At 37.7% G+C, this 16,369-nt stretch overlaps 1 protein-coding gene across 1 annotated transcript in view; it reads right to left on the reverse strand.

Annotated features, from left to right (window-relative positions):
- Positions 1-16,369, reverse strand: part of MOSMO (modulator of smoothened) — a 61,883-nt gene continuing 45,514 nt past the window's right edge. The window contains exons 2-3 of the mRNA XM_047838508.1: positions 6,046-6,258; positions 1-848 (exon numbers count right to left, since the gene is read on the reverse strand). Of these exons, the coding sequence (XP_047694464.1) occupies positions 664-848; positions 6,046-6,258 (398 nt within the window). The 3' untranslated portion in view covers positions 1-663. The remainder of the gene's footprint in view (positions 849-6,045; positions 6,259-16,369) is intronic.

Raw genomic sequence — 16,369 nt, forward strand, 5'->3', positions numbered from 1 at the left:
TGTTTCTTAGTGTTTGATTTTTTTTTTGTTTTGTTTTGTACACAGAGAATAGGGAATTTCAGGAATTTTACATACATTTTAGCAAACAAGTTTTGATCTATTGGCTTCTTGGTGTAGTAATGCAACAGCAAATCATTCTGGCACCAAAGGCTCATACCATTACAAGGAAGCTGTGAATACTAATTTCTTAGGAGGTGAGGCCAGCCCCACGTGAACTTCTCTTGTAAGCCTCTGGTCCACCATGATTCATAAATACTTAGAGTTTGTTTTTTTTCCTCAATTAATCGTTAGACATTAAAAACGGAACAACAGAGTCACAAAGGGCCACATGCTTTTCATTATAAAGCATTCTCCTTCACTAGGTTGCTATCACAGTGCAGACCTGACTGCCTGAATATGCTCAGGAGATTTAGTCAATATTGTCTGTATTTGGTTATGGAAAAGGCTCTCCTTATTTGTTTGTTTGTTTGTTTTGTTTTTAAATCCAAAGTGCATAGTGAGAACAAATCAAAGCATTTTTTTTTTCCTTTTCGGCATCAGTTTCATCTAAGCATCTTCCTATGAGAGGACTGCTCAGATGCCTTGCCTTTGTCTTCTCCCCTCCAAAAATAAAAAAATAAAATAAAATTAAAAATAATAAGAGTTGAGCAAATTAGACATTCATCAGCCTGGTAAACAAACTTTGCCAGCAAATAGAAGTCCTACTATAGTAAAGAAAATTGATAAGACAAAAAGTACGTATGATGACCCAACTACTGTGTTGTTGGGTAATTTATAAGGTTGACCTCCGACTTCATTGATGTAAAATCCTATTGGAAATATTAGGGCAGCCATACAGAAAAGGATCACTGTAAAACAAACCAAAACACAACATTAGTAACATGGTTTGGTGATGAAGAAAACAATGAAAATTTGGCACAAAGGAAGTTTAAAAGAAGAAGGGTTATGGGTTGATAACGTGGTCAAACCTGTTAAAACACGGCGCACTTGTCAAAAGATTTACATATGCTATATATCACATAATATCCACAAAGCCTAACAATTAAATACAGTAAAAGCCTTTTATGTAAGTGTTAGGATGATTTTGAATATCAGCATTAAGAAAGGCTTCCAAACCTACTAAGTGCTTACGTAGACTATTCTTTTTTTAACTTTAATTTAAAAAAATCTTAATTTCAGTATATTTAACATACAGTGTTACATTAGTTTCAGGTGTTTGCATAAACTATACTTGACCATTTAATGTAGTGATTAAGGGCTCTGACTAGAATCAGATAGGGGCTATGTTCTGGCTCCACTATTTATAGCTTAGCAATCTTAGACTTCTGGTTTCCTTTTAAAAATGGGGTAAATACCAGAAGGATAAACAAAACAATGTCAAGTCCCTGGCATGGTGCCAGGTTGACAGTATGTGATGAATAAATGTTGCATATGATGATCATCATAGTTATTATCCTGTTAATTCTCAGCTCCTCTTGGTATTAGAAATGGAGAAAAGCTACACACAAATATAGTACCATTTATCTTAATGATTTAAAATCATCTAGTGGAAAGAATCTCAGCCTTCTGAGATGATTAGCAAACTCTCTCATTATCTCTCATTATGGACAATACTAGAAAAAAATAAAGTCTCTCTCAGGTTTCTGAGTACACAGGGGTTAAAGTGGGACAGGAGGACACTCTTTTGAGTTTTGTATACAAACACAATGAAATACTGTATATTAGTTGCTAAAATGTTTCTAGAAAGGTATCAGAAAACCCAGTATCTGGGTAGAGTTCCACAGCCCTCTATTTTACCAAACAGCTTGCTCCCCTGGGCTACCAAAGAAACACTCTTCTTAGCGAACACAAATTACCTATTGATAGGCTAGCTTTTTCAAGGAAATATTTTATGCTTTTTGAAAGCACATTAGTCAAATATTCACAGTCATTCAAATTTCTTTGGAGGCAGAAACATTTTTTTCAGTGTAATGTGAACATAGGTTACTATACTCACTGCATGTGAAGGGTTTGAAGCTCTCCATCATTAACCAAATGAGAAACTTTTTCCAAGTTAAACATAACTTTTTTCTGTATCAGGAATACAGAGTCCTGGATAAACATACCAGCCAACACTTGTCCTAAATTATTTCTGTGTTAAGCAATCAACAAATTTAATAGGTGAGTCCTTAAAAAACCAATTAGGAATCTTTTCCTGGAAGAAATACCTCTAGGGTAATATCCAAGGTATTAAGAAGTAACATTTTCTTAATTAATACACTAGTTTAAGGAACACCTCAGCATTCTGTTTGCTTTGCACCACTTAGGTGGATTATTTTATATTATATAGACAGACATAGAGACTATTTCTTTTTGGCCAACGAACCACACCAAATAATGTTACATAAGTGAATTTGTATTCTTTCAGATGCCTACTACAGGACAAGTGAAAGAGTCAAGTATTAGGTTTTCTGGCCTTTCTGTTGTATAGTCAGCAGGAAAGACTATTAGTACTGTCAATGCCCAGTTATCAGTGTCATCTGTCACCAATTTCTAATGGTTCTTCTGCCTTAATATGGTTTGGTAAGTAAAATGAAATCACAATCTACATGTGTATACACAAACTAATAGATAACAATGGGATAAAGTTATTGTTTTAAAAACAACTTGTTTCTTAATGTTGACTAATCTAATCTCAAGAAACAAATAATTTAGAAGTGCTTTAGAGATACACAGATATTACAATTGTTCATTCTGTTAATGTGCCAACTTCATTCTTATCCTTTTCTATTTTCTACTATAAAATAAAATCTATCTTTTACAATGGAGTAATCATTTAATGACTATATTTAAAGTAGAGTTTAATATGACTATATTTAAAGTAGAGTTTAATATTTTACAATAGTTAAATATTTTCCAAGTTAGTTACAAAAAGCTTAATGAGATGTTAAGGAAGCAATAAACTCCTATTCGATCTAATCTTGGTTTTTAATCCAAAGAATTAGGTTCTCTATACTTCTGGGAAGATTTAATGTAAGTGGATGAGTTTTCTTTTCTTTTTCTTTTAACTTTTAACATTTATTTATATTTGAGAGAGAGACAGAACATGAGCAGGGGAGGGGCAGAGAGAGAGGCAGACACAGAATTCGAAGCAGGCTCCAGGCTGTGAGCTGTCAGCACAGAGCCCGATGTGGGGCTTGAACCCACGAACTGTGAGATCATGACCTGAGCCAAAGTCGGATGCTCAACTGACTGAGACACCCAGGTGCTCCAGGATGAGTTTTCTTTTAAGCTATTGGGACCTGTGAAGTTACTTTAGATCTTAAAATATTATTAATGTAGGGGTGCCTGGGTGGCTCAGTTGGTTAAGTGTTTGGCTCTTGATTTTGGCTCAGGTCACGATCTCAGTTTCATGAGTTCAGGCCCTGCGTCAGGCTTTGAGTTGACAGCATGGGGCCTGCTTGAGATTCTCCCTCCATCTTTGCCTCTCTCTCTCAATCTCTCCCCCAAAATAAATAAACTTAAAAAAAATTATTAATGGGGCGCCTGGGTGGCTCAGTCGGTTGAGCGCCCGACTTCAGCTCAGGTCACGATCTCATGGTCCATGAGTTCGAGCCCCACATCGGGCTCTGGGCTGATGGCTCAGAGCCTGGAGCCTGCTTCCGATTCTGTGTCTCCCTCTCTCTCTGCCCCTCCCCATTCATGCTCTGTCTCTCTCTGTCTCAAAAATAAATAAAAACGTTAAAAAAAATTAAAAAAAAATTATTAATGCTGATAATACCTATCAACTTTTGACAACTAAATTTTGGGTTCTAAATAAGCCTGTAAAGACAATAGCTTCAAATCTTCCATGGCACAGATTTCTTGGTGGTGAGAGCTAGATATTGGGTGTATTGGGAGATGAGAATGTAAATTACAGTGGCAGAGGAAAGGATAAGGGGTCAGACTTGAAGAAAAAAACACACCTTTGTTACCCTTGCTCTCAGAGGCAAGCTGCATCACATGCAACTCTCCTCTGATAGTTCCCCACTGTGTAAACCTATCAGAAAATGTTACCCTGACATTCTGACCAAAACTGTAATTTAAGTGGAATAGAAATATATAAAATAGAGATAAAGTACATTTTCAAAGGCTGAGTGGAAACACCAGGGGGAGCTCAATCTCTCTGAAGACTGCCACCCCAGCAGACTAGCTCTGTTAACAAAAACAACCTGTTGAAGGAAGCACACAAGAGTAATGCAGCTCTGTGCTGGCTTAGATGACATTAACTAGGAGATATTTTTGAGCTGAAAACCCAAGGTACAGAACAGTATAAACAGAATATTATTTATAGAACATTCACACATATACGTTTCTATCCACAGGGCACCTCTGGTAGGTAATCCCAGAAACTGGTAACAATGGTTGCTTCCAGCAAAGAGGTATTGAGTAGCTAGGTGATGGAGCCACAAGTAAGACTTACTTTTCACCTAGTGACCCTTTCTTAGGCTTTGAATTATGTACCATATGCACATATTCTTTTTAAAAGTTAAAAATCCATAAACTAAATACTCCTTCTTTGATTTTATTTTACTTCTTAAAGAATGAATTCTACCTGATAAGTAATTGTATCTGTGAGTAACAATTCTCTTTAAATTCTTCATCAATACCCTTTAATTTAGCAGCACTGTCTCTACAACTGCCTGTGGACCCTACTATACAGAAAAGAATGGTCTCAGGAGGTCTGTTTGACCTCAAACAGGTCTTCAACTTGTTTCACATTTCTTAACAAAAATGAAGACTTTTTTAGTCAAAGGCAACTTGATCTAAGTTTTAAAACTAAGGGAGATATGTAGACAAAAATAAAACAGAGCCAGAAACATACACATTAAAACGTTTCACAGAGAGATGGGGAGAAATGGAAACTCATGAACTAATGTTCCTATCTTAGGGTCTTTAAGGATAAAATGAGTTCTAATCTAACACTAATGGGGAGACATGGGGTTGTGTTTTACTCCTACCATACAAGTTCTAAATGAAAATATCAAGTGAAAGTAAGCTGTATTATAATATTCATTTTTTAAAGCTTATGCAAACCTGAGATAATTATAAGGCATTGAATTAGATGTCAAACCCCATGGTATTTGGCATAAGTACCGTTAGTTATCCTGTTCTTTATATAACTTTAACTTTTATTAAAGTTAAAAAGCCTAAGAATATTACAATATAAATACATTTCCATTGCCATTTTGGGCCAGATAAGTCTTTGTTGTGGGGAGTGTCCCTCACATTTGTAGGATGTTTTACCCTATCCCTGGCCTCTTATCAAGATATCAGTAGGATCCCCTTCACTGTGACAATCAAAAATGTTTCCAGACATTGACAAATGTCCTCTCCCTCTGGGGGAAGGGGAGCAAAATTACTTTACAGAGAAAGAAACAAGAAGGCAAAATTACAGAGATATCTTTCCTTTGTGCATTTTTGCTGCTTTTAATTTGGGAAAAGCCAGTGATGTGTTGGGAAATTAAACCAATCTTGCAAAGTACAAGAGAATGTATAATATATATCATACCATGGGACATAGCTTAATGGAGTAAGAAATGTCGATGAGTAATTATCAAACAACCATATGTGCTGATTTTTCAATGGTCCCACAACAACTCATAGCAGAAACTCAAATTAATGATACTGAAAAGTAAATCACCACCTTAATCTAATTTATACTTCTGTATATTCTCTTCTAGATTTATCTTTATTTGGTAGAGGATGCCAATACCTTTAAGAAGAGTAAAAGACTTGGGTTAGGGGTAGCTCTGAGCCACAGACCTGGAACACTTATGTTACAATGTGAGCAAAAATAAAATTCATTAAGATAGCATTTTATACAAAGCAATTAAGGTTTCAGACGTCTTGGTCTTGTGGTGAGAATCCTGAAGAACTGACGGGGCTGCGCAGAGTCTATGTGATGGCCAGAGTGGGGGTGCTCTTTGATGATTACGGAGTCCTTATTACTGATTCTGGATTATCTTCATTAAACTACCAGAGTGCGCGCCTTCTAGACAAATTTGGTGAGCACAGGTTACTTACTTCCAGTGAAGGCTATCCATCGAGCATATTTTGTAGCTTCTCTTCGCCAGTGGGAAGCCACCAGCAAACCACATGTGACAGTCAATGAAATGATTCCCATGATGATAAAAAACAGTGTGGTGACCCACTCTGGGGGAAGCCGAGGTGGGATGCACGTCCGGTCTCGTCCATGGATTGTCTGACACTGTCGCACAAGGCCCACAGTGAGTGCTCCTGGGGAGATGCAAAAAGGTGGGAACACTTGAGTGGGTTTGTCATTCCAGGGAATATTCCCCACCAACACCCCCTGAGTCATCTTATTTCTGTGTGGATCGCTCAGGCATTTATTTCACCGAGTCTTATTATTCAGCATTCTGCAATTCACAACGTAGTCATACTTAACATACAAAATGAACTTAAAAAAAAAAAAAATCACAAAACCACAAGAGGCAGTTCTTTCAGTCACTCATTGAACAAGTACTTTTCGGAGTACTTGTGTCAGGCAATGTTCTGGGCTCTAGAGAAATAACAAACAAGACAGATGAGGTTCCTGCTCTTGTGGAACTTACATACTAGCAGAAAGAAGTGGAACTTTTCTATTCTCAGATCCAAGACCCAATGTACATTATCTGATTTTGGATGAGGAGAAAAACACTTTTCAGGAAAATGAAGGCAAACTTGAAATATCTAATCATAATATAGAGATAAAATTAAATAATGGATTAAATATTAGAACTATTTTATTAAAGTTAAAAAGCCTAAGAATATTATAATATAAATACCTTTCCATTAAGTTCAAGAAAAAGTTGGGAAAACTGGTAGGTCCTCCCCCATTTGGTAAGTTCAACAATTTGTACAACGTACAATTGTTCAGATTGCTAAACCATTACCAGCATGCTTCAGCAGAGGAGCAAAGGCATTAGTGGAAACTTTTCAAAGGCCCCCTCTCTCATTTAAATAACATGAAAGCGATTTTTGTAAAACATCAGGTGCTATTTTTACATAAACATGTTCTTATGTCAAACCCAAGGAACCCCTCTATCAAATTTAGGGTGAACTGATTTATAGAAACCTAGATATGGAAGGGAAAAGTATTTATTGTATTCTCTTCCTCATTAAGAAGAACAATTAAAATGTTACTTTTGAGTGAAAACTGCTTGTTTCTCCCTTTAAGAGCATCTACAAATGGGAAAACTGTTGTCTAAAACACAAGAAAAGAAATTCCTGTAACTACTGAAAACATAATAGATTTCTGCATCTTTTTTTGGTCTTAATTACTTTCTCAATTTGAGCAAAAACATTAACACCACCACCACCAAAAACACATTAACCTCAAAATCACAGCACTTGCCACAAACAAGTGCCTTTTTTGAGGACAGTCAGTAAAATTCCTAGAGACATTATGGGAAGCTGCCTTAGTGGGAAAGGTAGACCAGAGCTGGACATGAGGATATAGATGCACGTGTAGGTGGATGGGGCTGCTGGAGGGGGGGCAAGGGGGAGATGGGGGGGGAGGGAGGCGGGGAGGGAGGGAGGGGAGGAGAGGGAGAGAGAGAGAGAGAGAGAGGGAGAGAGGGAGAGAGAGAGAAGGACAGAGGGAGGGAGGGAGAGAGAAGGACAGAGGGAGAGAGAGAGAGGCAGGCTATTAAGCAGGCTGCATGCTCAGTGTGGAGTCTGACTCGGGGCTCAATCCCACGACCCCGGGTCACAACCTGAGCCAACTGGAGATGAAATCAAGAGTCAGACGCTCAACTGACTGAGCCACCGGGCGCCCCTGCAACCTGTGTTTTGCCATTGATATATTTTTAGAAATAAACCAAAGTGTTCAAAGAAAATGAAGCAAAAAATCAGTTTTCTGAAAACTGAGTTGTAGTCCCCCGTACCTTCAATGCTAATTCTGACTATAACTCTTTTGGTAGAGTGGAAGAAGAGCACTCAAAGAAGCTGTACCCTTTTCTGTCAAATCATCCAATAATTAGGCCCATCTTGTGATCTCCACATAGGTAAACAGCATTATAATTTGGGATTGTCTCCGGCAGAATGGAGACATATGGGGGTTGGGAGGGGAATAGAAAGTGAGCAAACCTTTATAATAATTCCACACACTATCCTTTCTAGGTGCTGCTTGGAGCTCAGTGACTTAGTAGGTCTAAGAGAAGCAAATCAGTTAAAAGTTTTTGACACTTAATTGCTAACCTTGAAATTGCTTGAACCAGAAAAAGGGAGAGCATAGGGTGAGTAGGTACCAGGAAGTTGCGTAATTGTTTTTAAATTGAAACCGTAAAAAGTTTCGTTGAAAAGAAAACTTGGGGGATAGAGCTTGTCTTATGATAAAGCATTTTATTATAATTTTGGAAATAAAGAAGGGATTCACAGAATGCTCAAGAATGAACAGGAAGCTACTCTTGATCATTCAGCAAAAGACTTCTAACAAATTACCCTTTATAGTCACTACCCCATTTATAAAACTGTAATTGCTCTAAGAATAGACAACAGGCAATGAAAAATCCTCTGACAAAATCCAATACTGTGGATTCTGATTACAGCAGTAACTTTCTTCACAACTTCATTTAAAATACAAAGAAAGTTTTATTGGTAACACTATATAACTAATGAACTTAGATTTACATTTGATAATTACTTGTTGCTGACAAATATTTAAAATTGTAGGTCCAGTAACTAAACTGTCTTTCCTTCAAAATATTTCTGAGTATTCTTATGCTACCTCTTACCTCCCGTTTATAGATATGGCAAAGAGCGTTAGGGCTCAAATTCAATGTAACTTCCTGTGCCTGTAGATTGTTAAGCTTTCTGAGGGGGACTGCTCTTGCTTCTTCTACTGACTGGCATACCACATCAAATGACTACAAACAGAACAAGTAAGACAATGAAAATGAGAGCTGTCCCTGCTACAAACCAAGTGGAAATAATCTGACACATGTTCAGTTTTAAAAGCAGAGTTATACTCCTATATTTACAAAGGTCCTTACTACCACACATCAAGACCAAATACTCAGCAGCTACATTCTGGAAGAAAAGAATGCTAAAGCTAGCTGAGATATGCTGTATGTAAGTACATCAATTCACAAAAATTTTATTGAATGTCTATGTGCCCAGCATTGCTGTATGGTCAGAGATTCTAAAAACCAATACTCTGTCACACTTTTAGTGAAAATAGACTTTCCTTAAATAAATTATAGGAGGGCTAGTACAAAGAGTCGACACTGCTGCTATAATTCTTTCTCTTGAGTAAGACTCTAGGTCAACATAACTTCTATCATAGTCACATATTTTCCATAAGCTGTCTGGGGAGAGGGATCTGCAAAGGTTAACTGTGCTGCTGCTATTACATCTTGTAAATTCAGGTACTGTTGTGCCCAAACTCACACCAGGTCTTTAATTTCATCTTTTACCTCAAAGAATTATCTCCTGTTTGTAGATTCAAATCCATCTCTCATGTTGACTAGCCAAGACCTTTTACATGCTCCAAATTCTCTGGGCACATTTAGTCTGTGTCACACAATCATGCACTTGATTTTAAGGTAGCTTCTTTTTTACCTCAAACAGAAAATGGGCCTTTCAGGAGAGAACTGAACCTTCTACTTCATTGGAAACCCCCCGGAATGGCCTGTAGCAGTGGGCACAAAGCAGGACTTAATAAGCATTTGGTGAGCTTGAAAGAATTAAAAACAAGCTAAAGTTAAAATCATGCAGGATTAAATAGGTTCTTCTGTAGACCTTGTCTTGCTCAATGTGACTTCCTAAGGCACACTAATTAATAATTAACCACAAGCTCAGCCATTCACTAATTTTTGTTTTATCCAATAGGTCCTTTGCTTCTTTAAGGGGCCTGTGATTCTATTTCCCAAACAGCCAATCCATCTTTACCCTGCAGCTGTTTCCTAGGTAACCAACCCAGCCAAATAAAAGACTTGCACACAATAGGAAAAAGGAAACCACATAGGAACTACAGCATCTCACATGCAGTTCAGTAGCTCACCTGTGTATCACTACATGCAAAAGGAAGTCGTAATGAGTTTTACCCTGCTGCGTGGGGTATCTTAACTCAAGAGGCTTTTGACTCTCCGATATCTATAGATCCAGACACTGTTGAAATGATTTAGCACAGCCAGTCTGAGCATGTCTGTTGTCACAAAGAGGGTCATTATAAGGCATGTCATCCCTACAAGGAAAAGCTGTGTCACAGAAAACCGGACACACAGGCCTTGAAAAGCAGAGAGGCACACAAAACCAACAGAGTCTGTCAGAGCTAATCATGTCCAGTAAATGCTTGCCAACCTGGCCACAGAGAGCAGTGAGATGACATGGTTTCGGAGAGAAGTCAGGTGTTAATAGTATTGAGGATCCCTTGTATATGAAGATTCACTTTTCCCCTGCTGTTTTCATGATGTCTTTGGGTTTTGACTATGATGTGTCAGGGTTTGGATTACTTAGAGTCTATCCTACTTGGAATTCGCTGAGATTCTTCAACGTGCAGATTTAAATTTTTCATCAAATTTAGAGAGATGTCAGCCATTATTTCTTCACATATTCTTTCCGCCTCCTCCTTCCTTCTCCTTCTGGGACTCCCATTACGTGTATGCTGGAAGACCTGATAATGTCCCATTAGTCTCTCAATTGCTCAGTTCATTTTTTATTATTTTTTCCTTTTGCTTCTCGGATTAAATCATTTCAATTGACTCATCTTCAAATTTACTGATGCAAATTTGCCAGTTTTTCATTTCAGTTATTGTACTTTTCAACTCCAGAATTTCTATTTTCTTTTTATAATTTCCATTTTTTTGTTAGATATTCTCTATGAGACTTTTTTTTTTTTTTTTAGTTTTTTAAAAATCTTTATTTATTTTTGAGAGAGAGACAGAGTGTGAGCAGGGGAGGAGCAGAGAGAGGGAGACACATAATATGTATGAAGCAGGCTCCAGGCCCTGAGCTGTCAGCACAGAGCACGATGTGGGGCTCGAACTCATGAACTGTGAGATCATGACCTGAGCCAAAGTCAGACGCTCAACTGACAGAGCCACCCAGGCGCCCCGAGGCATTGTTTTCTTACTTTAAGTCTTTATACATGGGTTCCTTTATTTTTTGGAATATACTTAAAACAGCTGATTTAAACTTTTTGTCTAGTGAGCTTCCTCAGGGACAGGGTCCATTCTTTGCTTTTATTTTTCTTGTGTATAGGCCATACCTCCCTGTTTGTGTGTCTTGTAATTTTTAGTTGAAAACTGAAAATTATTACAATATGACAACTATAGAAATCAAATCCTCCCTCCCCTAGGGTTTGCTGTTGGTACTATTTGTTTACCAACTTTCCTAGAATAGTTCTGTAAAGTTTGGGTTCATTGTTGTGTGTGGCCTCTGAAGTCTTTTCCATTAGCTTAGTAGTCAACTAATGGTTGGAATTAGATTTCTTTAAATGCCTCAAATCAATGTATCTTTCAGCCTCTACTGTGTCTGTTGTGGAACATTTTCAAAGCTCCAAGAGGCAATTTACAACTCTGCCTTAGTATTCCTTTCATGCTAGCATGGAGCCTCAAGATTAGCTAGAGGCAAGAGATTAATTAAGGTCTTCATAGGTCTCTCCTGTGTATGTGAGAAGCTCTAAATATGTATATAGTCCAGATTCCTAGGAGTTTCTCAAAGACTTCTCTGGACATCCTGTTCCCTGGTTTTTCCTTCATGTTGTTCATTAGCCTTTAGTTAGTGTCCAAGATAATATAACCTCAGCTACCTGCAACTTTAAACAACTGCTGTTGATTGTTTTCAAGAAGTGCCCTGAGGGTAGGGCAGTGAGCGGCTGAATCTGGTCAAATAAAGGCAAGCCCTGAGGAGATTCTCCTAGAGCTGGCATTACATAGTATCAATTTCTGAGGATGGGGCTTTAAGGAGCACCAGACCCTCTGGCCATTTCAAGTGGTTGCTGAGCAGCTGGTTTACAGGCTACCAAACTTGCATGGCTATTGACTTTCCAGGGTACTGCATAGCAGGGAGAGGGGGGTGTGATTAGCACAATTTAAACTGCCACAAAGCTTGCTCTTCTTACCAAGATTCAGGGGATTCTCTTAAATCAATGCTCCTTGGATTGTTGTAAGCCTATAGTTAAATTCTAGAGTTCTGAAAAAGTTGACCTGAGAATTTTTGCCAGTGTTTTCACTGCATTTATCGAGGAGCAGATTTTCTGAAGTCCCTACTCCACTATCACAGAAGTTAAAGCCACAGGTCACAATCTGAATCTCTGCTTTGACAAACTTGGGTAAATCCCTTAACTTTCCTAAGCTTGTTTCAGCAGCAAATTAATATGACTTAACATTTAGATTTCTGTCAGAAATAAATAAGATGATGAAATAATACTTGTAAAACAACTGGAACTGTAAGCACTGAATAGCGATTGTTTTTCAGGGAAGTAAATTAGATATTTTTGTTTTAGTTAAAACATACACACACAGGGCAGTAGACACAATAATTTAACACAAGAGTACACTCATGAAACTCATATTCCAAAATAAAAGGGCTGACATCTGATGGTTGCTATGGCTGCTAGTCATAAAAAGTACTCAGGACAACACTCTCCTGCCCAACTGCTTTAGTATATCATTCAGGTTGAAGATTAAGCACAAGGCAAGTTCAGACCTGCTGAATAAAAACTCTGGGGGCAGATTTTATAGGAGTAGCAAGCTGGGAACATTGGGATTGAGAAAGTGTTGCTAACAGAATGAAATTACAATATGTTGTGTTGGGTAGCAAATAAATAAAAAAGTCATTAATCTTCCTTTTTAGTTTGACTTTCTTTTCTCTTAAACTCCACTGGCTGTTCTATCTCTACTTAAATATATACGTTACCAGCTGTTTGTAAGTAGGACTGTGGTTCAGAGGTCATATCTCATTTTGAAATCGACTAAATCGGGGCACTGGAGTGGCTCATTCGGTTAAGCATCCAACTTCGGCCCAGGTCATGATCCCATGCTTCGTGGGTTCGAGCCCTGCATTGGGCTCTGTGCTGACAGCCCAGAGATTGGAGCCTGCTTCAGATTCTATGTCTCCCTCTCTCTCTGCTTGTACTCTGTCTGTCTCCCAAAAACAAACATTAAAAAATTTTTTTAGATCAACTATATCATACCCTATGCCATTCTCTCATTGTAACTTATTCTATCAGCTCTTGCTCCATAAACTCGGCCTTGAGTCTAATCCTATAAATACATTAAACATAAACTAGCAGTTAAACTCTATTTTAAAATCTGCCTTACTGACAAGTACAATATGGTGCCAGAATCTGTCCTATTACAATCTCAATCACTGAAGCTCTTAACATGATATGAAGTCATTAAAGAAAAGCCCACCACAATGTTTAAATTGTCTATAGACAATTTAATTGTCTATAGACAATTAATGTCTATATACATTGTATACAATGTATAAAAAATACGTGGACCGGTATCTGTCACATGGCTAAGAGTGGCCTACTCTGAGTAGGATTAGAGGGTGGAGTAGGGTTGAGAACCGTCATACTTTTCACTGTCTTATCTGAGTGTACATTGATACAATTCTGTCCTTTAAAAAATATGCATTCATTTTATATTTTAAAATTCTAAAATGTATAGAGTGTTACATATTAAATGCAAATAAAATGTACTAACTGCACATATACTGCACACTGTGAAACCTTTCAATCACTTATGATTTTAAGCACATGCTCTGGATCTAAAAGAAATTAGAGAATGCCAAAGAAATGAAAGTAAATCAGGTAGAGAACTAAAATGGGATTTAAATAACCGCATTTACATTTTCTCTTCCATTTCAACTAGACTATCATGACAAACTACCATGGAGGAATGCAACAGATCATATTGTTTCCTTCCTGACTGATGTGGCAGAACAAACCCAAAACAAGTTTAACATTCATTTCAGCTTAATGAATAGTCTCCATGTTTTACATGTAGAAATGAACTGCTTTAAGGGAGATTATACTGGTAAAGGGAATACAATCAAACAAACTTGGTAGGCCAAATAGTTTTTGTGGGCAGAAAACTGCTGCAGAATTATTTGCAAAAGTTTTTTTTTAATGTTTTATTTATTTATTTATTTATTTAGAGAGAGGGAGAGAGGATCCAAGAGGGCTCTGCGCTGGTAGCAGAAAGCCCGAGGCAGGGTTCCAACCTACGAACCATGAGATCATGACCTAAGCCAAAGTTGGATATATAACTCCACCCGGGCACCCCATATTTACAAAAGTATTTTAATCAAAGGGCTGAATGTTAAAAACTCTACAGCCTTCAATCACAGAAAGGTTAGTCTGTGGACAATGATCAAGAAGTAAACAAGCAATACAGCAGACAAGAATGGCTCTCAATCATGCAAGATTCCTGGCCAAAAAGAGCCATAAAATTAGGGAATTTAGAACTAGAAGGGCTCTCAGAGATCATGAATCCTAATCTCCCGAAGTTAGAGTTTGATGGATACGGAGGCCCAGAGGAATGAAGTGATAAGTCCAAGGGACACAAAGTGACTAGCAGTGCCAAAACTGAAACTCAGGTTTTTGTTTTTAAATGTTTATTTATTTTTGACAGAGAGAGAGAGCATGAGCGGGAGAGGGGCAGAGAGAGAGGGAGACAGAATCAGAACCAGGCTCCAGGCTCCAAGCTGTCAGCCCAGAGCCCGACGTGGGGCTCGAACTCACAAACTGCAAGATCATGACCTGAGCCGAAGTCGGACGCTCAACCGACTGAGACACCCAGGTGCCCCTGAAACTCAGGTGTTTTTTTTTTGTTTTTTTTTGAAACTCAGGTTTTTAATTAACCACTCCTCAACTATTCCTACCATGTGATGCTGACTTCCTGAAAACTATTCACTAAGAAAAGAATGAATAGTATTCCTAAAAATACCATCAGAAACCTTTAGATTTATATCAGAGCAGACTTAATTACAACTTTGTAAGCACAATGACAGTGAGTCTAAGAGGAACCTTCACAGGAGGTCAATACAAAGTGGGAGACGATATTTTTGTCGGTTCATAGGAGTAACTCCCACACCCACATTTCTCATAAATGTTCAAGGAATATGCCAGTCCCAGCTCATCCTTAAAGATATATCCCAATTTCTTTGTCTCAACAAAAAGATTCCCTGCTTTAGGCCCTTATCCTATCGCCAAGGAAAGTTTTGGTTATTTAAAAAAGTTTTTTTAATGTTTAATTTGTGTGTGTGTGTGTGTGTGTGTGTGTGTGTGAGAGAGAGAGAGAGAGAGAGAGAGAGAGAGCGAGCGTGTGAGCGTGTGCAAGCGGGGGAGGGGTAGACAGAGAGGGAAACAGAGAATCTGATACAGGCTCCATGTGACAGCTGGACATGGGGCTTGAACCCATGAACTGTGAGATTATGACTGAGCCGAAGTCGGATGCTCAATCAATTGAGCCACCCAGGTGACCCAAACTTTTTGGTTAAATTCTACTCTCAAATATTACAATAAACACTGATATCACTGATATTTGTCTTATTTATTTGCATAATACAGAAAATGTGCACCACCATCTTCTTAGAAAGGAATTTGTAGGGTGCGTCACAATAAATAAATAACTTTGTTGAGGGTATAGCAAAGGTTCCATTGTATGACTTCCAGGTCTGTCAAAATAACTTTTTTCCAACTAGTTGATATCTCAATATTAAATAATTCAACATCATTTATTTAATAAATTATACTCCCTCAATTTACATAAGTAAAATAATTCTGATATTAAATCAAGTTCTAAACTATTTAATCATATTGTCCACTGACCTAACTAGGAGACGTCACATCACAGTGATTGGAATTCAGGCTCTGGATTGAGATTCCAGGCCCATCCCTTACTGGTCGTGAGATTTTAGCCAAGTTATTTAATCTCTGTGTGCCTCCGTTTCCTCAACTATTAATGAGGAAAACAACAAAATGACTTCATAGTGCTGTATCGCTTACAAGGGGGAATATGTGTAAAGCACTCAGAACAAATGCCTGATACAGAGTAAGAAGTTGGTAAATGTTAAATATTATTGATATATTGCTATTTCACTATAAGTATATACTTTAAGAAATGAAACAATCTGTGGGATTCCACATTCCTTCTAAATTTATTGTTCTCTCACAGTACCTTTCAGTTCCTTGCTTTCTTGGGTGTAAGATGAAGACATCATAAATAAGTGTTCAATTTATGTAGATCTATTGATCTACATAATTATTAAAAACAAATCATAGCTGAAAAAGTTTAGAGTCCTGAAAATGCAAAGAAAGTGAGTTTAACACAGAGATGATTTTTCTGTGTTTATTCTGTGCTGTTAGCATGGTCCCTCAATTATAAAAGAGGAT

Source organism: Prionailurus viverrinus, chromosome E3 (assembly GCF_022837055.1).
Source record: "Prionailurus viverrinus isolate Anna chromosome E3, UM_Priviv_1.0, whole genome shotgun sequence".
NCBI lineage: Eukaryota > Metazoa > Chordata > Mammalia > Carnivora > Felidae > Prionailurus > Prionailurus viverrinus.